This window comes from Branchiostoma floridae, unplaced genomic scaffold, assembly GCF_000003815.2.
Source record: "Branchiostoma floridae strain S238N-H82 unplaced genomic scaffold, Bfl_VNyyK Sc7u5tJ_818, whole genome shotgun sequence".
Taxonomy (NCBI): domain Eukaryota; kingdom Metazoa; phylum Chordata; class Leptocardii; order Amphioxiformes; family Branchiostomatidae; genus Branchiostoma; species Branchiostoma floridae.
The window spans coordinates 106,517-130,302 of NW_023365936.1; the positions used below are offsets into that span (position 1 = coordinate 106,517).

Consider the following 23,786-nt stretch of genomic DNA (forward strand, 5'->3'; position numbering starts at 1 on the left):
GTCTGGACTAGTGGTATCGGTTCTCAGACTATACAGCGTGGATGACATTGGTGGTCGAGTAGAAAATGAATGTTTAAATGAAATAAAGGAATGTGACATGCCGACATGATGATGCAACAACGTACACCGTTTAGATGTGAAAGTGAAACAGCGTCGAATTCGTGACACACCTCTTTTCACGCCTGGAGCAGCAAGTAGAATGGTACTACACATAGGGCATTGAACTTGAAGTCACTAATACGAAAACATGTCAGGCTATATTTATGAATGATATTGACCGTATCATCCCCTTTTACTCTGCAGCCCTTATCAAGTTTCTGAATCAAAATAAACATGGCATAGATAGATCCCCACACCCATAATGGTATCTTCCGATGACGTCATGGGATTCCCCTTCTCAGGGTGAGCTCACTTTTGCTACGGGGAACATTGAAGATTATAGCAATTTTTTTCATTGAATTGGAATTGGAATGGGTAATGATTATCCGTGAAAATGAAACATGATTGTGATTTGCCTATTGTCTTGAGGATGTAGGTCACCCTTTCAGTTCTCTGTTACTCTAGAATTAAAATTGCTATCCAGGCCCGCATTGCATTTGCTTGGCGAATTAACTGTTCTATCCTGGCCATTGTAGAAATGCGGTATATCGAAAACACTTGGATAGAATCTTTCATCCTATGCCGGCATCGTCCGCGATCAGCTTACTTCATCCTCATATAAATTCTGGATATGAGCTACGCATTTGCTATCATAAGTTGTGAAGGTAAGCTAGCTATACACATCGCGATTTTACCTTTTAGACACAGGTCGTAGCACTCGTGGGATGTGGAATGGGCCGTGTTGTTGTTAGCCCGATGGTCGCATATTCGCTGCTATTGGTATTAGTAGCTAGTATAGAGAGCTTTCAAGATTGCATACGATCATAAAGCTGATTTGAGTATAGATACTTGGCATGGACTGTTTCTTACAGAACCCACCTCGCGTTCTGCAAGATTATACGCCCCTCTTGACAAACAATGCCAACATGGCCGCCGATATAGCCGAGCGAGCCACGTATTCACGTGAATTGGAACACAGCTGTCAACCAAATACTAGTACTAATTGTGGCTGGGGCAAGGCTAGATTCCGCTCCGATATTTATTCTGCCCGAAGGGGTTTTGGTCCTTGCTCTATTCAATAGTGTTGTTGGGGTGAATGTGCAAGTGTATGTGCACGCATATACATGTATACTCGTAGACAATGCTGCAACCTATAATTTGATGTGTCACTGGTAAAGTTGTAAGCAGTATGATTGAGGGGGTGAATTCTGCCATCTTTGATAATCTAATGGTAGACTCTAAGGAATCTCTAAGACGTACATGGGCATTCATTTAGGTCCTGTAATTATATCATAATATATTATATTGATATTGTAATATATTATACATTATATTATAATATATTACATATATATATTAATCACCAAGTGTTATCAAGTGAGCGAAATTGTTTGAAAGGTTCCGCAAAATATAAAACACTCAGGTGACTGAGCGGTGTGCCCTAAAACAAAACAATGAACACAGACTATCACAAACGACCACAAATGGGTCTAATATACAGTACTAGTATACATGGGGCAAGGATCCGGACCTTGTGTGATTCTCTAGATACATTAACTATGCAATTATGACTAAATAAAAAAAAAAACACGCAGCAACTTTTAAGTTGTAACTAGTTTTCTTTTCAAGGTATTCCGCTCGTTTCAAGATAGAGGAAAATTCTGGCCGCCATATTGGATCGTCAATATTGGGGTTCTGCATGGGAAATTTGCAAATATTTTAAATTCATTTTTCAGGTGGAAAGACGGCAGGATGATATTATGAATGTTATTGATTAATTAAAACATAACACAATTTTATCAGTATCAACTCATGCCTCTAGATACAAAGCGTTTTTCAACCTCAAATTCAAGTAAATGTTCAATACGCCTTGCTTTGCACCCTGGGACTCCATCCATAAATATCTATATATGATTTATATACGCTTGAGTATTAAGTTCATACATTGCTATCGTCTGCACAGCAAAATTTATTCCAGTTAAAGTACCTAGGAACATTGGCAGGTAAGTGTGGCATATGCAACATAATCTTACATTATCATACCTACTTAGACCTTATTTTCATATCTAGACCACAGACTGCATTGTCACCTATCCTATAGCTACTTTGTGAGGACCTAAACATAGCGTGCGCACTAGACATGGCTTATTTATATGTAGAATATCTCGGTAAAGATTATGATACTCAAAACCCAACGATTATGATACTACTATCAGCAAATGAACTGCCAGATGTTTAAAGTATTCTTTGATATATATACACATTAATGCACCAAATTGTATTATTAGAATACTAGACATGTCACGTATCAATCATCTATGATTATCTTATTATAATATATTGAATTGCCAACACTTAATGCAAAGATTATACAAGGCATTAATACCATCATACTCTTAGTGAAATAGATGACATCTATGTTGTCAAGGTATATACCTTGTTATTTTGTCCGGCCGCCCATATTTGTATTACGTTTGGCTCGTCGCTGTGATGTGAATATTTGTGTCCACCTCGACCGTATGTTGAACGCGTTCTTCGATCATTTTTGAAATCATTAATTGTTCTTTTATCTAATGTCTATCCGATTTGCACAAGAGGGCGAATCATTGACGGCTACTGCACATGGCACTCGTAATGTTACCACATTTAGCTTCATGACTTTGCAGCCTTCAGTTATTTGTTATGTATTTTCTGACTTCTTCAGATAGGCTTTCTTGCAAATCGGTGAAGAAAAAAATGGACGCTGAAGGAAGCTCGTAACTTTGATACTCGTTGCTATATTGGTTTGAAATACTTTATCTAATTTTCTAAATGACTCTCCTTACCATCGTTATTTATGTTTTGTGTTTTATACATGTAGCATCAAGTTTCTTTATTAAGAAATCTACGGTTGTGGATGTATGCTGCTATATCATATGCAGTTTCGGAGAAATGGTGGAATTACCCAACTGCGCCACAGAAAAATGGCGCCGAATGTTTTGTACTAGTCAGGGGAATCCCCTTACGTCATGACTTGCGTGGGTACCTTCTACGCAAGTCAATATCAAACATTCATGAACCTTCCAGCATCACGAGATCGAGAAGCTTATGCAATCTGCCCATGTGGGAACTTTTTACTTTATCAGTTAAAATGGAAACATTCATGCAGCATATCTCACGTAAACAGCATTTTGAAATAGATATTTTCATACGAGCCACATGTTGACAGAGAAGCGAAAAGCTCTGCATGTGTCAGCTTTGTCTGACTCATGACACGCCCTGCCACGTGTACAACTGTGACTGTGAGGTGCTGTGCCATGTCACAACAGTATATAATCTAGACACCGATAATTATAACGTCACGTGTTTTTTTGGCTCCATGATCTAACAGGGGAGGATAACTAATATTTATAAGACTAGTAGTACGGTCGATCAACAAACACATGAATCGATTGGTGCAGACACAAAGACATACGTAGTAAACAGTGAGATTTATCTAAGCGTGCATCATTGCGTGCAGTTACTGTGACTCCTGTGAAAATAACAGAAGGTGTAGATCTCCTACCACGTTAGCTGTTATTCCTTCCTTTGTTCCTTTAACCCATCCAAATGACTTAAATCACCGAAGATAGGGTAATCGCAGTCTTGGTGAAAGGCGTGTCAACATAAGCTATGCCAAAGCGTCCCAGGTAACCCCTGGCCCTAGGCCTATGACCTTTCACAATTCAACCTTTCGGTTCATGACGTAATAACTCCCGTCTATCTTTGCGAGGGAGTAGGAAAACTCTGCCGGCCTGTTGGTTTGTAAAACCGCTGTTAGACTTCTGTGACGATGGCAAACCATGCGACAGGAACTTAGCTTTTTACAAAATTTTGTTGTGTAAGTCAACATCGATCAACATCGTCTGACCATGCCAAGGTGAATGGCATTTTCCCTTCAAGTTGTTAGGTGGCGTCAGCATGACGAAGCCGGCCGCTGTTAATGACTTCGGAACATTCTAGATCATACATGATACAGCCAAACGTAGTTTGTCGTGGTGAAATACTAGTCATGGTGACTTTAATTTATCCATTGAATGACTTACACGTGGCAATTAGAGTTATTAGTCACAGAGTGTATAAAAGCCAAACACTTGACTGCAAGTAGTTCTGTTTAGCACATTTTCTAGCAGCTACACACAAGTTTACAAGTTAAGTATTTAGGTAGGTTTTCTTTAATCACCTTACTTTTGTGTCAGAACATAAGAAATGGTGTCACTTCATGTTTCGCTCTTAAGCTTGATCTTTTTTCGTTATTTCATGAATAAACATCATGTGTGAATATAGTAAAAATCGGTTGTATCGAAGATTCCGAAAACTCACTGTGTGAAAAGTGTGTTTCGCGTTTGATACATTAGTTATGCATATTGCTTTCCTACGTGGCTAACCGTTACATACTGAAGCCTCATATGCCATAATATGTATACGTCCTTCTGTATAGCACTATATGGTATTATCGTAATACCTATTTTGTTTATTGTCGGGTAAAGGCCCCACAAAACACTCGTACAGTCGCGTATGAGTCGTGCTGAAGTCGATTGTGGTATACGCGTTTTGCCATAGCCTCTGTGAATCCTGTAGGACAAAAGAAACAATCACAACTCGTGCGATAACAGAAAAGGGGGGGGGGGGGTGCACCTTGCGTACCCTTAGCCAGAGGATTGATTTATCTAATATAAACTTTTGTCCCTGAACAACTTTTGATGAAAAAGGCCGAGCTTTCTGCTAAGCAGGACAGAAGGCATGTATGTGGGTTTTTTTTTTCATTATAAAATCTATCAAAAAACTGTGACATTTGCCATACTATGCACCTGTAAGTGACCTTTTTAATTTCACTAGCTGGACTGACACATTTAGTGGAGGGGGTGAAATTCGAAGTTCTGGTGTCATGCGATTCTTTTGGCTGTACGTACCTCGTTAAAATGCTGGAGTTGACCTTCAGCTTGGCTTAACCGTATATCGTATAGAAAGGTCTATCCTGTACTCCCTCTCGTGAACAGTCGCGTTTGATCATGATTGTCTTTGTCAGTGAAATACCCTTTTGCCTGAAATGGAATGGTCGAATTCGGGGATTCCCCTTCGTCACATGATCATGAGTTCAGGCTATGACGCAGCAAGAAATTCAAAACTGGTGGTCTCGAGAATGCTGACCACGACAGTCAGACGTGCACAGCCACCGTGAGGTCAGTGCACCTTTACTTCTAAGGTCACTGGGGTCCTTGGTCGGTTAAAAGGGGTCTAGATCAGCCTACACCTGGTCTTGCTATGGGGGTACGGATCAAAAAGGGAAATGATTGTCCTGGAGAGTCAGTCCTGGGAAGGTTACTGCGCCTGGCCAAATAAAACCTATAATCGCCGAACTCTCCTGGCAAAAATATCATTCTCACTATATTCATATATAGCCAGCGTAATTAGTCTGATATAGACTAAGTCTGACTGGTCCCATATCAATTCTAGGTACAATAAAAATATATTGAATGCTGTATACCATTATAGCAAGCACAGGTGATACTTACTACGTGTATAATGAGCTGGATGGAATGACAAATGAGTAACAACAGTGATTCATATGTAACGTAACGTAACACAAAGAGGGACCACAATAGGTTACATACCCCCACGCAGTGCCCCCGTCCACACGATAAGGTAGCAACATCGCGATTTTATTTAGCATATACTAGTAGAAATTATTACACACTGTTTTCAGGACGTGTTGTTTTTACAGTACAAAACTTTTAGTGTTTCAACTTGTTTCTGAACCAGACAATTAAGTGTGAAAACTAATGATATTAATAGAAACATAGCTAACGACTATATGTAGGAAAAGACCCGTTTGTAGGCGAAGGAGTGAATAGTTGGTTAATCCCCAATGCAAATTTCACTGGCTGTCACCTGTACTTCCTCAACGAAGCAGAACTTCAACCACGGAAATACCCAAGAACACACTCTGTCTATGGTTTGTTGTGATTAACAATAGGCACAAGCTGGGCCATTCATTAATAGTTTTCGCTGTTATGGTTCAAATTCAGAATCCCTGGAACATTGCTAAAGTTGTAGCATGAACGTTTCCATCCTATCTGTACTTAAGTTAAAATGCCAAAGGTAGCTTCGGTCGCCAATCACGATCTGATGTCATGAGAAAAACACCATGTGATTGTTTACATTGTGGTTGGTATTGTGTGCTAGTATACTAGTACTGTATATGCAAACTCCTTTCTGACAGCGGCGTGAATATATGTTTTCTTATCGTAACTACAAAACCCATAGTTGCTATTCTAAACTCACTGCAGTATACTATAGTTAACTGTACTAAGTTTCACGGCTTGAAAAATATCGTTGGTGTTTATTACAAGTTTGGGGTAGTAAAAGTGTTGTCAACCCCCGAAAGAATTGGTTTCGTCATGTATCACTACCGTCAATTCTAAACCTTTGTCAGTACAATTTTCATAGGTTGGCATTATTTTCAAAGCAACAATCATTTTATGTCTCCCCGTATAACGCTTGAAATGTAAAAAAAGGCTTGTCTACTTGATGAGTAACCTTTGACTCAGGTAGGGACCACTGTGGTGTAAACACACCGTCTAACCTCGCTTTATTTGGAACGTGTGTCACGAATGTGTAATTTAGAACGTTAAGTTTGTTTGCCACATACATTTGTGCATACAGGCATATCCCACAAGTACCAGCCTACTGAGACAGGGCGTTGCTGAGCGTCTTTTTAAATACTCATGATTAGTCATATGAAAATAAACTTTGTGAACATCAAACCTGTGGCAGTTTCCAGCTATATGATATGATATGGCAATTATTAGTTTGAACAGGCAACATGATGCTGCTTTTGATGATAATAGGTCTGATTTCAATAGCAACAGTTACTCGTTTGCAGGTAAAACAAACGTTTCAATCTTAAGATACGGATACGCCTTAAGTACACTTTTGAATTCCAAGGACACGCCCACGGAGTATTAACACTCCTAATAACTTTGGCATGCCCGTATGATTATCGTTACATTGTACATATTCCGTTGTGAAAGCGGTTATTTATTTGGCATTTCTCTTTTCTGTCACGCATGCAGACCAGAGCTCGACCAGCATCTACCGTAAGTTGTGCTCTTCCTGGTCATACACTCATCGTGATGCTAGTATGGAGCGGAAGGAGCTTGGGTGCGGGTTTCTTGGGGCAACCCCCTTAGTTTTTCTTATTGTTCAACGTATAACACGTCATGGTGTTTCGTAGAAAACTTAAGTTTTGTGGTGGTACGTACCAGAAATATTTGGAAACTCATTGTGGCAGGCTTTAAGTAGTGTAAACGGCCATGTTTCTTCACTTTACATGTGGCAGAGCCAGTCACGGTAAGACATCTCCTAAGTAGCCTATAGGTGTAAACCGCAGTTCGGAGACAAGTCGAATGCTCTAGAGATGAGTCAACGTTAGTAGATAATGGAAAATTCCGAAGGAGTTGTAGACTTCCATATTTGGTAAATGTCAAGTTAGTCATAATACCGTTTACTTAAAGATCCAATAACTTAAACTTCAGTGGCATTTGTTCGGTTACGTTCGTCCCACCTTGACGTACTTCTTACATCGTCTTTTGGGCTTTATTCGTTTGGTATGTAATGTTCTCTTCCTTAACCATGTAAAGGCTAGCTTAAGCATCCATAATCAACCGCAAAACACGCTTGGGGTGTTAGCGAAAATCGCAACCATTTGCTGCCGATTTTTAGAATGATACGGGCATGTATGTGCAAATGGGGAAAATTGGAGGCTATCGAAGTTTTTCCTGTATTGTACGTTAACGGTATTCAAAACCATGTCTTGTTTTCTCATGGAATATTCTCAACGTGCATGATTGACGAAACGTCAAACCGGTGACCAAAGATTTAGGTTTTTCCAAATCGCGATCGTGTGAGGCAAAACCATCATGAAAGTAGATAGGGTAATAGTTACGTAGACGAAACTGATTTTAGCTTGATGTTCATTGCGTTGTTTCTGTTTTTTTGTGGATCAGGAACTGTTATGGTGTCGACAGAAACAGCCTGGTACCGGGTTCTTTGTTGGTATAGCCCGTTGACCTGTGACTTGTGTTGTGGGCGTATCCTAGATACAATGTTTTGATACTGCGGCACTATTGTTGTTTCGGGGTCATTTGCGTGCTGACCCCAAGACGCTCGTCATTCATATAATGCGTTGCTTGCCATGGTCAGTTTAGCCAAATAAGTCGATTTAAAATTGCATAACATAGTAAAGAACTGTTCAATTTGGAAATGTTAAAGTTGCTTAATGTTTCTTGAAAGGGTAACTATTTCTTTTAGTCAGGAAAGTAACTTGTGTACGTGTATTTCTAGTGTTTGCACTAGTCAACAATATGATAGATATGACGGCCGTATATGAAAATTGCCTATTCCTACCACGCTGAATTATTAAATCGTTTCATCATTTATGTTGTTGAAACGGACTCATACTAATATGGACAGGTAATCAAAAGATCTAGCGTCTTTACGGTGGGGCTTTCCGTCAGTTGGCGTGGTGACGCTATTCTGTGAACGAAACAAAACTTAGGCATAGCCACTAGCCAATTCCCAAGAAGCTATGCTACAGTTAACGTTAGCTGTAAGCCTGAATATGCTCACAATCACTGTTGCACTCTAAAGAAAATAAGACAGATAAACGACTTTTGCCCTTCTGTTGCTGTGTCTATCACTCAAACTGCAAAACATTTGTACCCGATAGGTGGCTGTGACAAACAAAGGGACTTCACACCAACGGTTGAGTTCCTTACAAAATGCCTGGTTTATCGGTGAAACTAAAAGGAGAGGGGACCGACCCGAAGTACTGCTGCTCGTCCTGTGGTCTCCTGTTGAACGAGCCACGGCAGACATCCTGTGGACATCGGTACTGCAAATCCAGCGTGGAAGACCTTACTAGGTACGTACGTTTTTGAAGGCAACCTATATTGATGTTACACCCACGCAATTGTACATGTGCTTTTTCTTTGTCTAATAAGGATATAAACAATTGTTCGTTCTATAACCATGGGTCGACCAGGTGAGTAAAGGGGCGTTACTAAATTGTTTTGGTAGAAACATGTAACATATTCTCTTCCTAAAGAGGTGTGACTATATCTTATGTCAAATGTAGTTATCGACTATTTGCGAGCTAAATTTAGCTAGTGTTTGTGTTTTGAGGGGGCCGTTTTCTCAGTATAGTTTGTTATGGTGACGAGCGGCAGATCAAACTGTACAATGTGCGTTGAACTGATTGTATACATTGCAGAAAAGTAGTAATGTTTGAAGTTATTTACGTTTAAGAAGTCAAAAGATGATCATGACATGAAATATGAACAAAAGGCTTATAGAGCCCTTTCCTACCCCCCCCCCCCTCCCACTTTATTCAAAACAGGCACAATGTTTGTTCACCCCTACCTGCTAAATGGAATCTCCTAAACTAATCTTATCTCTATTCAAAGTAATGTGTCTTCTATAGTATGTATCGGTACCAATTGGACATATTCTTCTTGTGTCTATCTCCTCGGCCTTTTTTGTTCTTTGTTTGGCTGAACATTGTTTGAACAGGGTGACGCTACTTTTTGGCAACGTGCCAACAACATGTTTCTGCACCTGCCAAGGTCACGGAAACTTAAGCCGGGTTCACACGTGCGTATATATTGAAGTCCATATGAGGTCCGTATTAAATTCTTAGCCTCTAACAGGTCCACAGGTGGCTGGAAAAAATAGTAAAAATTGGACAAATATACACATAAGTTATAACATGCCAGAGGAGTTAGTTGTCCGAGAAATATGGTTTGCGACCAGCGAACTCCGCTTGTAATAGTAGTATGTTGTCTGTGTATATTTGTCAATTTTCCTTTTTTCCAGTGACCTGTGTAGACTGGTAGAGGCCAAGTCTTCCAAACGACCCTAATACGGACTTGAATATATGCACGTGTGAACCCACCTTTACTTACCAAGTTGAAAAGACAACAGAAATATGCAAAATATCTTGCTGTGAATTTTAACTATAAGGTAATCCATTGACAGACTGGATCACTATCAGGATTACTCCAAGGACAAATGGGTAATTCCAATCTTACAACCTGCATGCAACAATTTAACCTCTTAAGCAGGCTCTGCGATTCTGCCCTTTTGTTTGCTTTTGGTTACTTGGGGCCGGACCACAGATTAAAAAGCCCAAATCGTAATGCCTGTTAAAGAGGATAAAGACAGTAGATTTCAATGTTATTTGACATTACCTGTGGCTAGCTGTGAAAAGGGCTATTCTGTTTTGATAGCATGACACAGGAACCCAAAATCTACATTTCTCTTGTGACAAAATTGAACCCCGAAGTCACAAAACAAAAAAGTGCCTTTATATGAATATGTATTCCTCAGACTAACCTTTTGGGTTGCATGGTCTCAAAATTGGTTTGTGATTGGTGTCTTTAGAAAAATCACCGTATCAAAAAGAGATTTACAAAAAAAATAGAAAATAAAACATATAAACCCACCTTTTCCCTTTCCTCTTCAAATTGTTTCATATCCGTAGTTAAATCCGTTGAGTCAATTCCAAGTCACCGAGAGGGATTTCATATAGTAGTTGGGATAAGTTTAAACTATTCTAAATGAAAGAATATTTCAGTCACAATAGTGCTTAATTGTTCAAACAATCAAAATGAAAATTTGAACATTTGTGCATGTCGGAAACATTTTGAAAGTAATTGCAAAAGAATCTTATTATTTAGAACAAAACCTGGGTGATTCTTTCACAGTTCTAAGACGTTTTCTAACTATTTTGGGTTGTTCACCTTAAACAGAGGTGCTATTGTCTGCTTCTAAATATCTTTCGATTTCATTTGTGGTTATTTTGTGTACAGCCTTCTATGCATGCCACCGACACATACTTGCAGGGATGTTTCAATTATGCATTGAGCATTGAAAGCTCACTACAAAAGAGCCACCAGCGTCCACCTATGAAATCTACAAATATTGAGAAGCAGACAATGACACCTAGTAGTACTTTTAAGGGGCAACAACCTAACTCTACCATTTGAAAAATAATGCAAATTGATAAAACATAACGCCGTTAGGGGGCTTCGCTACTCTCTCAATAGCTATGTACCACTCAAAATTCACAACCAAAGCATGTCAAAACCGGGCGTTCTGCAGTACCGTAACAATCCGTCAGGGGACCAAAAATCATTTCGAGGTCTTATTAAGACCTACCTAGTCTCCAACCAGAGGTTGAGTCGCGTAGATAAAGTAGTAGTCTAAAAATCAGACTGGCGCTCCTCTTTCCTCGCAAGAGGAGCGCCGGTGTAATTTTTCTAACTTCTACTATATCTACGCGACTCAACCTCTGCTTGGAGAGTAAGACCTACCCACATAATGAATCTCAATATAATCCGTCCAGGCCTTCTCGAGTTACTAGTATGCTGTTCATCCACAAACATACAAAACGTACACACAGACACTACTGAAAACATAACCTTCCTCTTAATCTGGTGATGGCAATTAAGAGATATTTGTGCAGTTACTTTCAATATGTGTCCAACATATATAGATAAGTTCAAACATGTCCAAACGTTCATTCTCAATTGTCTAAAAATGAATTTGTCAAAATATTCCAAAGCAGCACCTAACCCAAACCTACAATTTGAAAAAAAAAGATGCAAATTGTTTGAACTTGTTCTAGCAGTAAACGAATCAATGTTTCAAAATTGTTCTATAAAATAAAGAGATATTTGTGCAGTAACTTTCAAATGTTTGCAACATGAATAAGTTGAGACATGTTCAAAATTTCATCATCAACTGACTATTTAGGATTATGGTGACTGAAATATTATTTTGCTTGAAATAGTTCAAACGTATTGCAAATGCCACCTGAAACCCCTTTCGGGTTTTTCTTGACTTGGACTTGACTCTACGTATGTCAGATCGTTATAAAGGTTTCGAAATGTTAGAACTAAACGCAGTAAGCACCCACGTGTTATTGTGGAATTGACTCTACTTCCTATGTTATTGCAGACCTGATGGGGGACAATGCAAGGTGCCATCATGTGGACAACATATTAAGATTGAAGACGTGAGTTGTTTATGCAGACATGGTCTACGCTGGAAGCGCGGACAGAATCTGCGCGGAAAGCACAGATACAATCTGCACTAAAAGCGGATAATCTGTACTGGAAGCACAGATACAATCTGCGCTGAAAGCACAGATACAATCTGCACTAAAAGCAGACAATCTGCGCTGGAAGCCCAGAAACAATCTGTGCTGGAAGTACAGATCATCTGCGTAGAAAGCAAAGACAGTCTGCCCTGAAAGCATGATCAATCTCCACTGGAAGCACAGACACGATCTACGCTGGAAGTACACGACAATCTGAGCTGGAAGCACAGGCACGATCTGCACTGGAAGCACAGATACAATCTGCGCTAGAAACGCAGACACAATCTGCATTGGAATCAGTAGTATTATTTTGTATACATTGAATGGAGCCTATCTGTGTCTGAGCAAGGACGTTATATGAATCACGGACGTTATGTTGAACTGTTCATTTGACGTCCTTGGTCTGAGCTAACGTGTGCTAGTTTCCTTGTGATTGTACGATGACCGATTTTCGCCAATTGCGTTTGAGTTGGCAAAATATTTTATTCTACATGATCCTTCACATCCACATTTATGTTATCCTGTCCCCCATTGTGGATTGTTCTTTTTCTGCCTCAGTGACAGTCTCCATAGGTCTGAAGACGACAGATGGGGACAACGTAGGCCACCCGATGTACAGGTCAGAACCAACCTAAACAAAGTAAGGAAATCTAATAGTCGTGCTGTCTTCCTTCAACAGGTTTTCCCGGACAAGGCCATTGAGAGAGAAATAAAAAGCATTCCAGTTCTCTGCAACAATGACGATGATGGCTGCAAATGGGAGGGACTACTGAAGGACCTTAAGGTAACGTTAGTTGTCACAATACCTTGGGAGAAAGAGGGTTTAGAACATGTGCTTGTTATGCACTGAACAAACTGACCCTATCAGTAACGGAAGGTTGTCACCAAGAAACAAGGAACGAATGTTGTTTTGTACATGAATATGTGCTATATATAGTTTACAATAGAAGATGTATTCTGTACTCCAGGCTCACCTCGATGAATGTGAGTATGAGAAGATTGCCTGCATTCACAAGAACTGCGGGGAGAAAATCCCAAGGAGGGACCTTTCCAAACATCTTAATGAAAACTGTGGGTTCCGGTCTGCTGCCTGCCAGTTTTGTAAGGAGTCTCATCCATTCAAGGACATCGCGGTAAGATTTAATGTGTGATATGTATATTTCTTTATACAAAACTTCAGCATGGTGTTGAGTTGACATACTCTTGCAATTTGTCTGCATACTCAACCAGAGGATTATTCTGTCTAAGACTCTAAGTACAATGTCACCGAATCTTTTTGGCTTACGTGTTTATTTTTCGTGATACCCAGAACCACCAGGAGTCGTGCCCCATGGCCCCTGCCCGGTGTAAGTGGTGCGGTAAGAAGGGTCTGACCCGCTCACAGCTGCAGGACCATCAACATCCGCAGACTGGAGACTGTCCCAACATGAAACTGCCGTGTCACTTCGAACCGGTCGGGTGTACAGAAAAGGTACGACATGGAAATTGACATTTAAAAGCGCTTTTTGTTTCTATGCCATTGAATCTGACAATTTGAATTTGGATTGCAAGGTGAGAAATCTATCTAACATTGATTCATATATCCTCAATGATTCTACAGCTGGAAAGGAAACAACATGGCGACCACCAAAAGAAGACCATCACAGCTCATCTCAACATGGTTCTGGCCATGCTCCTCCAACTGGCAACAAACGTGGAGGGGCTCCGAGATGAGGACGTTGAGGCACGCGAGAACATGCGAGCTGCCATTCCTCGACTGGACAAGAATCTCAATGACCAAATCACCAAGGTTTCTGAGCTAGAGAGGAAACTTTCCAGCTATCAGTCAGAAGGGGCAACAGGATCAGGATCAAGCGGCTTGAAGGCACTGGAGAATCGAATTGAACAAATTCGGGCAAAGGTTGAAGATCTTATAAAGAAGCTCGCCGCTTGGGAACCGAGAGTTGGCACGTTTGAGGGGATTGTTGCCGTTCTGAACCGTGAGATCGAGAAATGTAGCTCCCAGATGGAGGCGTACGAACGACAACGTCGCCAGGACAGGGAGATCATCGAGACTCTGGAGAGGAAGGTCAGATCTCTGGAAAGGATCATCGCTCTGAAGGACGTTGCCCTCGCGGAACAAGACCTCCGGATCCAGACCCTAGAACTGACCAGCTATGACGGCATCCTGACATGGAAGATCGCAGACTTCACACGTAAGCGTCACGACGCCATCACGGGGAAGACAGCAAGTTTCTACTCGCCATGTTTCTTCACCAGCCGTACAGGGTACAAGATGTGCGCCCGGATCTACCTGAACGGAGACGGGATGGGGAAGGGCACTCATGTCAGCCTGTTCTTCGTCGTCATGAGGGGGCACTACGATGGGCTGCTGCGCTGGCCTTTTCGTCAAAAGGTACAAGTAGACCATATTTTACCTACGTACCTCGATTTCGGTCTCATTGTTTTGTGAACAGTACTGATAGCCATTTTTCTTGTATTCCTTTTCTACAAAATCGTCTTCTTCTATTTTTCAACTTCAGGTGACCTTCATGCTCCTGGACCAGAACAACCGTGAACACGTGATCGACGCGTTCCGTCCTGACCCGACCAGCTCGTCCTTCCAGCGGCCCACCAGTGACATGAACATCGCCAGTGGATGTCCGCTCTTCGTGCCGCTCAGTCAGCTGGACAGCAGCAGCCACGCCTATGTGAGAGACGACACCATGTACCTCCGTGTTATTGTCGACACGAGTGATTTAAACTAATTGGCCCTATCGGAGCTCACGAGATGGAAATCATAGCAAAGACACGTACTCCATTGGGCATCATTGCACCTGATATGCGTAAACGTATGTCAGTGGAAATACTAACGCGCACAATATGTCGCCTTCAACACAACATCGCTGACAAAAATAAGTCTACGTCTTTCACGAGAGACGACTTAACAATCGAGAACAGTGATTGGTATGTGGAGGATGACAAAAATTGTCCTTTGAATATAATTGGACATCAAACAACCTACTACCTTGAAAATAGTATCCCAAGTCAAAAGGTACATTTCAATCTGAACAATATTAGAATATCGTGCGTTGCAACGATGCTCTGGTGCAATAGAACATACACGGCCTCTTCATTCATTTGGTCAACAATTTCAAAAGTCTGTATCATAAGTTCTGATCGCAATTTCACTTCTGACATTATCGTTTTAGAATTATGGTTGGAAACACTGAATTTGATTCTATACGTAAAGAAACCTCCAATATCTGAGTGGCAACAAGTGATCATGATAGACCACTCGTCTATGTTTTTATATAATCAAACCATTTCAAAAAGCATGACGTGGACATCTACACTAGAAACAATATTTTGTTTACGACATTTGTTAAAAGGTAATAGCATTTTCTTGTTCAGAATCATTTAAACAGTGTTAGATATTACTGATGCTATGTTTGCATGATTCTACTTGAAAATGTCTTTTCCCCTCTGATAAGTGTCGCAAACAAATTTAATGTTTTTGGTAATAAAATTACGAGTCCAATTTGTGATAGTGGTAAGGATTTCTTCTCGTAGATCATGCCTAACAATTTCTCCGATCACCATTGACTTAATGACTGAACTTTTACGTTATATACATTATCTGGTAAAACAGAATAGCGTCATGAGGTGCGTGTAGAGCATTGTGTCCAGTAGGTGACCATGCCACATTCTGTCATGGAATGACTACAGAAAACATATGAAAGCAAAAGAAAAATAGAGAAAGGCAAAAAAAAAAAACAATAAAACAAGTTAAAAAAATAAAAAACCGCAAAAAAACAGAAAAGCACAACAAAAAAACATATAACACACATAAACACAAAAAAACACATTAAAAACACAAATGCCAAAAAAAATAATAGTAAAAGTAAAAAATATGTTCTCTGCCTGTTTGAAGGTTTGTACAGAAATTAAGTTAAAGGTTTCAATTGTGAAATCTAAGCTTTAGTTTTAATGAGTGACATGGTCATCTTTCTCTGATTTCCATCTCATAAGCTCCTGGCTATCTTGTGTTGACAACGACACTGAAATGGTGTTGTCCAACAGGGCGCAACAGCACAAGTCTACACTGACAAACAAGTGTCGACATTTTCTCTGTGTGAGAAAATCTGATGTTTATGACTGATATGATTAGTAATTTAGTTGAAATGCTTGTAGTTGTCAATTTGTGTTTTAATCGTCTTGCATGACTACATGCGTTAATATATGTGTGACTGTTATCATACCAGTGTTATCATACTACTAAACTTCCTGATATGTTACTGTTACCTTTAGTCGCCTTCTACAGCTACACTGTATATATGCAGACCACACTGTGGCATAGATGGATGCTGTGACAAATACTTCAGTTACTGTGTTGTGTACCTTTAATTAAGTTGCAAGGAAAGATGTTGTTCATGTTCACCTATTCTGACTTGTTCTTCAAGCCTATACGAATGATTATTATATTATCATTCAACGTTACCAAAACATTTCATCAGTATTGTACAATGTATTATCAAATGAAACTGCATATATCATTGAATAGCAGAATGATAGGCATTTATAACGTCTATAATGATATTAGATACGCTGGGAGAAATATATGCCCGCAAGCACGCTGACATGATGTAGTAAAATGGTAACTGTACAGATCGAAGTTAACTGTGATACATTGTATTAGAATAGTTCTCATCAAAGGTGAAATGCTTCAATGCACAAGCGAAAGGTATTTCTTCTGCCTCTCAAAGGGTGATATTTAATCGGTCAAAGTATACCTTTGTCAAAAAATTGTGTTTGTCCATGTGCCTTGTCTCTGGTAACGGTTGAGTCTAGGGCTGGGTACCGGTACAAAAAATCCAGGTCCGGTTCAGGTCCAAAGGATCAGGTCCAGGTCCGGACCTAAACCTGGACCTGATGCAGTATGACTCATACCAATGGTCCATTTCACTACAAATAGATCTGTTTGGTGGAGTATTAGACTTACACCGGCGTTTTAAAATCCTTCAACACTAACTGCACCTGTACGATTGGCTGTAAAACTTGGTAGAAATTACTATAAACTCTACTCTACTTCACTCTTGTTATTTTCTTCCACCTACAAGCGCCAAAACGTGTGAATGCCTGATAAAATAAGCTGTTAATTTTCTAATCGGTCCAACATCCGGTCCACCTAATTTTTTCAGGTCCGGTTTTTCTGGACCGGTCCAATAAGAAAAACCGGTTTTGCACCGGTACGCTGTACCGATACCCAGCCCTAGTTGAGTCCATTTGTGTGTACGTGTGTGTGTGTGTGTGGGGAGGGGGGGGGGGGGGGGTGTGCATGCGTATATGTGTGTGTGTGCGTGTGTGAGAGAAAGAGAGAGCTTTTTGTGTGTGTGCGCGCATGTGTTGTACATGAGAACGATTGCATAGCAATACTTAAAATACGACAAATTGCCAAACAAATCTATATTTATGAGCACAATTCCGTCCGATGATCATGCCATAGGAAAGTTGTATTCTTTTATAATCGAAAGAAGCAAATAGTTCAAGATTCAAGATGATTTCATTCAGATTTTTTTTTTATATAAATCAATCCCATATAATTTAAGCCAATATTGACGGTTCAAAAGCCCCAATTAGTGTTATATATTACAGAGGTAATAAAGATTCATAGATTCAAACTTCTCTCTAAACTCGTTGGTTTGAAAGAGCTGACTGACATTTTCAAAACGTTACTGCATGCAGTTATCTTTGAATGCTGTAGACATGAAACTGATTATATCATCTCACAAAGAGAGAAATATATTAGCATTTCCAGACAGCCATGTCTGAAATGCACATTTCCCTAAGGAGCAGTTGTGTCTGTGCTTCCAAACAGTTGGGCACTTCTGAAAACTGCATTGCTTGCGTCTTCGAGCCATTTTAGTGACATCGATAGGAGGAACGTTATACGTACTGCATTGTCCTTGTTATATCACTTAGTGGTCTGGTGCCCAGATCGATAGTAAAGCAAAGGTAGGGATAAGGTTTCCAATTAGATGTTGGGCTACCTGTGAAAGATCGTAATTTGTTTAGTAACAAGGAAACGTTTCTGCCAGTCCCGTTCCTCAGATAAGCAGATGAACTATCAGAATTTATCTTATTCGAAATGATAGAAATGTTTAAATGGGGCACCAAGCAGAGAATTATGCATTCATTCCAGTGTCCTTGCATTAGGGACTGGGATATTTTGCCGTACCTGTTGTATTCTGTGCATGGGTCAAAAGCGACCCCTAACTATCAGCTGTAGTACTGCAAGACACCAACGCGCATATTGCTGCAGTACTGCAACTGATTAATAGGGGTCGCTCGTGATCCATGCAAATGATACACTGTTAGATTGAATTGTTTCCCATACATTTCAACGAGTTGCGCCTCACCAAATTGTTTGTCTTCGAGGTTTTATTGCACAAAATATGAAGAAAAGCTTATGCCAGTGAAGAAAAGGAACTCGAAGGTATGGGTGATTTTTTTTTGTGTTGAAAGAGACGCCAGGAATCGGAATGTTCATAACACCTGATCATACCTGTCTATCGACAGCGGCTGATTGAATTACCCGCGTGAGCTGTGATCTTTTTCAAAATACTGTAAATGCATTTAAGTTCGCGGAGATTTAATTTCGCGGTAGCGGGAAAAGGGACTTTTCGCGGTGGATTTAAGTTCGCGGTAACACCATAGACTGCAGTCTAATATCATAATAGAAAAATGTTCGGTGTGGTTTTAAGTTCGCGGTGAAGTGGTCACCGCGAAATCCGCGAACATTAATCCACCGCAAACATTTCTTCATTTACAGTACAGCGTAAGAAACAGGGAAACACACTAAGTTTCACTCGATCTTTTAAAACATAATGTACCACATTAGTCACATAACATATTTCGCATGATAAACAATAATTCATTCTTCCTCTATCTACCATTGTTGCCTAGTCTGAAGTCGTGGGGCAGATTGTTATACGTAATCTATTTTAATTCTAATCTTTATTCACTTTAGGTAGGTAAGATTGAACATGTTTAACGCACCAAGTAAAAATGATTTCCAAGAAATATACAAGGCAACATGTCCTCCAAAGGACTGGTAATGTGTGCAACGACATGTATACTGCTACATGACTGCTAAGGTATGTTTATGTTCTGACGTGTGACTTCTAAATGAAGTAGAAGTAAGCAGATTTTACTCTTGGTTATATTAAACGAGCTTAAACAACATATTCTAACATTCCAACAGCAATAGCTGATTAAGTGCACTTGCGAAAAAGTACACAAATACACGATAACCTACATAAATGTGTCGTACAAGAAATGTATATAACGTTATTTGATAAACGGTAGTGTGTATAAGAATAACACCAAATTCGCGTGGATGATTTATGATAATGAGCGTGTGCGATTTAATCAGAATCAGTTACCTGTATCTGTCATATAACATAATATTGACAGTTATATTTAGCCGTCCCTCTTTCTACAATTCACTCGCTACATTCAAAAAATGTGAAAAGAATACACAACGTAGTATTAATGCTCTCCTATCATATCAACATCTTCCTACACGTGCACATTTTTTTGCCAAGAGGGGGTGAATCTCCTTGTTTGGGCAAAACTATTCTGAAGTATTTATTTTCAGTTCTTACTTCATCAGGGGGAAGATTGTATTGTTTCAGAACAAACTAAATTCGACAGACTTGCTTTTTCAGCCCAAACGACTCCCCTGATGCTCAACGTTATATTACACCCACAAGTAATCCACACACCTTATCAATTTGGACAAAAATATTGTGTCTATGGGTTAACAAGCAGACAAAAACACCGTTGCATTTCTTCAATGTCTTCTTGTTTCACAAATAATAATGAAATTTGGACGTGGTAGTCCTTCTGAGCGTGACAATTTACAGGACATGAACACTCGACAATTCACATTTGTAATTTGTAAAGAAAACGTGACATTTATCACCTATCTATGTATAATATCCTTTGGTTAGTTTGTGAACTGTCTTAGATATTGTCTTTCTTGGGCTGAAATGGCAGTTTTATCGAAAACAAGGTCAAAGAATTCACAAAAATTGAAACCCCTTTGCGAGCCTTTCTCGATTTCCCCATTCCCGAAAACACGGAAATTTGGCAATTTGGCGGTCGTCTAAGCCACTTTTCAGGGGGCGGCCGCGAGCGGTACTGCAGCTTGGGCTCTCATAGGGTATATAATCTCGACTTGTAAATTACTAAAATAAACAATACAGTAGGCTTATACCTAGCAAAAACATTCCGACTGAAGTCCGGGCATATTAATATAGATTCAGAATAACCTTGAAGACACTAGATGCCATAAAAATGACCGATTTTAGGCACGGCGCGAGGAGCCCCTGTAACACCATGTCCGTCTATCGAAGCGCCCCCTACATTCATGTATACATCATATCTCGTACGTTATATGTAGATTAATACTACTTACGGGCATCATCCTTGAGCTGTTATCAACTTTGAGCTGTTAGTCAACTATTGATCTGCTTATTTGAGGTAAAGGACTATCAGATATGCCCTGCCGTCAGACAGAACTCATTACGATTTTTCACTCCTAACGTCTGCTTGAAGATTAGGTAGCTTGTCTTGTTTTATTTCGGAAGGCTACGTCTATCGTCCATACAATCTAGTAGTGACCAGGGCGGGTAACCACGTGTTCAAAAATGACAAGACAAAACAGGAAGTTCAGATACTATATTGTCTACATTTCGTCACTGAAGATGGCACCCGAATGGTGTAGAACATGGTCATCGGAATACAGCATTGTTTGCATCTTATTCAGGACCTATAGCTGTAGTATCTTGTTCTCAAACACGCTAATGCAACAGAAAAAAACGCAAGTTTTGGCCTTATTCATTATCAAAGTCCAAAGAGTTCAGTGATCGTCGTAGATGAAAAGAATAGCTACTACTTGTACTAGTACAAAGAAAAATTACTTAACATTCAACCTCGGAGACTTTGTACAGACGTTTACATATGTAATACAACTGGACTAATGCCTTTCAAGTCGCAACGGATGTTAACTTGTTGTCGTTATCTATCATCAATGTTGCACAAGCACATGTGAGATACCACTTCAAAGAACTGTTACGTTGGCCCATGATCTTGATTTGACACAGATATAAAGTTCGAAGTCCTCGTGTAAAAAGATAACACAGAAAACTCCCCCCTCCCTCATTCACCCAGCAACGAAGTCTGAAGAGCAATACTGCGGTCGTCACAACGTCGCAGCTGGGTGTTCCAAGTCACGTCGTGGCCCCGAGTGTAAACAGAACGCTCACTCAAAAATGCCTGTGTAAACCCAGCAGGAATCTAAGCCACAGACGCTGCCACACGTGGTGCCTGCAGCTGCTCCAGGTGTCTGATGTACCCAGGTGTGAGCAGGTCCCCGCTAAGCCACAGACGCTGCCACACGTGGTGCCTGCAGCTGCTCCAGGTGTCTGATGTACCCAGGTGTGAGCAGGTCCCCGCTAAGCCACAGACGCTGCCACACGTGGTGCCTGGAGCTGCTCCAGGTGTGTGCTGTACCCAGGTGTGAGCAGGTCCCCGCTAAGCCACAGACGCTGCCACACGTGGTGCCTGGAGCTGCTCCAGGTGTCTGATGTACCCAGGTGTGAGCAGGTCCCCTCCCTGGAGACACTGTCCTACACTGTAGCTGCAATCGGTTGTAACGGTCTCCTCTGGAACATGGAAATGAGCGTGAAATGAGTGAACCATATCATGCTAAATGTATGTAAAATGTAAAGAAGAGAAAGAGCACCTGAAACGTTGATGTACTCTTCAAGTATTTTCAAGAGATTTTCTGGCCGGCAGACATGTACATAAAGAAATCGGGACGAAATAGAAGGCCCGACAAAAACGCCGGAAAAACGGTCGGACCCGAACCTCTACTTGGAGAGTAACTTTGAAGGTATTGTATCTAAATCTCGAAGAAAATGATAGCGATGGAAAAACATCAGTCCCATACCTGTCCATTCGTCCTGAGCGATGTACATGACAGCAGGAACACAGAACTGCGCGACTCCCAGAGCGGTCGGGTCGGCACAGTTAGACACCCACACGGGTAGCATAGCCTTGGCGTAATGCTAGGGACAACAAATAGAATCATGTTTAAGAGTTCAGTAGGCTCTCCGTGTTTAGGGCATTTTTTTCGTAGCAACATTACAATGAAATATCAACGAAAAAACATATGAAACACCATGATAAACACACTTTAATGTACATAAATACAGACATGCATACATCAACAGACTTTAACATGCATACATACATACGTTAACATAACATTGCATGATTATGTACAAGCAAGGAGGTTAAAAAAGAACCATGGTACAAGTAACTCATCTTCAACTCTACGACACTACTCTAGTTTATTTGACTGCACGAAAACAACCACAGAGAGTCTATAGATGGCATAACCCCTGGACCTTCTTTTCTTGGAATACGCAAGTTTGAAAACACAAAGGGTCATAGTGGTCTCATTGTTCTAACGGTTTTTACACCTATTGTGACATACCTGTGGATACCCCATGTGACTGTCCAGCACGCTGAGTTGTTCCTGTGTCATGACGTACACACAGCCCTCCACAGACCGCAAAGGGTTGAACTCGATGTTGGGGAAGCTGCCGGCAGCTCGGTCAAAACCTAGTACACAGGTTAAAACGACAATTGAAATCGAATTCAAATAATTGGCATCATTAGCAATTTATCATGCAAAAGACTGGATTGTAGGAACGTGTACTATAAATGTATTTAAGTTCGCGGGAATTTAATTTCACGGTAACGGGAAAAAGGACTGTTCGCAGTGGTTTTACGTTTGCGGTGAATTAGCAACGCAAAACCCGCGAAACATATAACCACCGTTATGTCATTGGTAAAAACATTCATTTGATGTATATTGTATATTGGACAATCGTTACACAAAGTATTGGGCAGGAATGTGTTATTATAGATTGGTATTACTACCTTTCTTGTTGAACAGGATGTCGAACCCATACAGGAGACCCCACCGCCTTTCCTCAATCTCGCTTCCGAGGTACGTGGCCATTCTGTAAAGTGATACATCAATGTATTAGCAAATAATACCACATCTACGTTTTCATTATATAAAACGAGGAAATGCCTTGAACAAATAGGCACCATGAACTTCTTTGTTTCTCTCAATATAAATCTATTTTCATTTCAAAATTCTGAAAGGTGCTTAGAGTACTAAACAGTGCAGTATATCATTAGTTCTCTAGGCGGCGCTATTTCAGGAACGGCTAAACAAACTCACCTGTCGGGGTTCATGTCAGCTCCATAGGCGAAGTAGAACAGCTGACCAGGCGGGGGGAGCGCGTTGATCTGGAAACACAGCGGAGGGAACGTCGCCGCCGGGACTACACGTGGTGGTTGGCTCACTGGTACAGGCCTGAGATAGACAGTACATGTACGTATGAGCCATGTACTTATATTGAGTGATCGAAGACCTTTGCTG

At 40.5% G+C, this 23,786-nt stretch overlaps 2 protein-coding genes across 4 annotated transcripts; one reads left to right on the forward strand and one right to left on the reverse strand.

Annotated features, from left to right (window-relative positions):
- Window positions 1–638: 638 nt before the first annotated feature.
- Window positions 639–15,981, forward strand: LOC118409013 (TNF receptor-associated factor 2-like). Of its 3 annotated transcripts, none has more exons than XM_035809882.1 (8): window positions 639–764; window positions 8,849–9,043; window positions 12,139–12,196; window positions 12,960–13,064; window positions 13,249–13,413; window positions 13,590–13,751; window positions 13,881–14,675; window positions 14,803–15,981. In XM_035809882.1, exons 2-8 carry the CDS (start codon window positions 8,901–8,903, stop codon window positions 15,025–15,027), a joined length of 1,653 nt encoding a protein of 550 aa, XP_035665775.1. In that variant the 5' UTR covers window positions 639–764; window positions 8,849–8,900; the 3' UTR covers window positions 15,028–15,981. The 3 variants fall into 3 exon arrangements, with proteins under 3 accessions (XP_035665775.1, XP_035665773.1, XP_035665774.1); XM_035809880.1 differs by lacking the exon at window positions 639–764 and adding an exon at window positions 5,234–5,300; XM_035809881.1 differs by lacking the exon at window positions 639–764 and adding an exon at window positions 7,199–7,217.
- Window positions 15,982–22,028: 6,047 nt separating this feature from the next.
- Window positions 22,029–23,717, reverse strand: LOC118409021. Its single transcript, XM_035809889.1, has 5 exons — window positions 23,586–23,717; window positions 23,276–23,358; window positions 22,827–22,954; window positions 22,278–22,395; window positions 22,029–22,033 (listed from the first exon to the last, which is right to left on the reverse strand). Exons 1-5 carry the CDS (start codon window positions 23,597–23,599, stop codon window positions 22,029–22,031), a joined length of 348 nt encoding a protein of 115 aa, XP_035665782.1. The 5' UTR covers window positions 23,600–23,717.
- Between the last annotated feature and the right edge of the window lie 69 nt (window positions 23,718–23,786).

What these genes read in the sequence shown, in the direction of transcription:
- LOC118409013 (XM_035809882.1), top strand. Translation starts at nt 8,901, where the DNA reads ATGCCTGGTTTATCGGTGAAACTAAAAGGAGAGGGGACCGACCCGAAG. An exon ending in AGCGTGGAAGACCTTACTAG is followed by an intron (nt 9,044 to 12,138) that starts GTACGTACGTTT and finishes ATGTTATTGCAG; the next exon opens with ACCTGATGGGGGACAATGCA. An exon ending in CGGTCGGGTGTACAGAAAAG is followed by an intron (nt 13,752 to 13,880) that starts GTACGACATGGA and finishes ATGATTCTACAG; the next exon opens with CTGGAAAGGAAACAACATGG.
- LOC118409021 (XM_035809889.1), bottom strand. An exon ending in CATCCTGTTCAACAAGAAAG is followed by an intron (nt 22,955 to 23,275) that starts GTAGTAATACCA and finishes CCTGTGTACTAG; the next exon opens with GTTTTGACCGAGCTGCCGGC. An exon ending in GTCACATGGGGTATCCACAG is followed by an intron (nt 22,396 to 22,826) that starts GTATGTCACAAT and finishes TGTTGTCCCTAG; the next exon opens with CATTACGCCAAGGCTATGCT.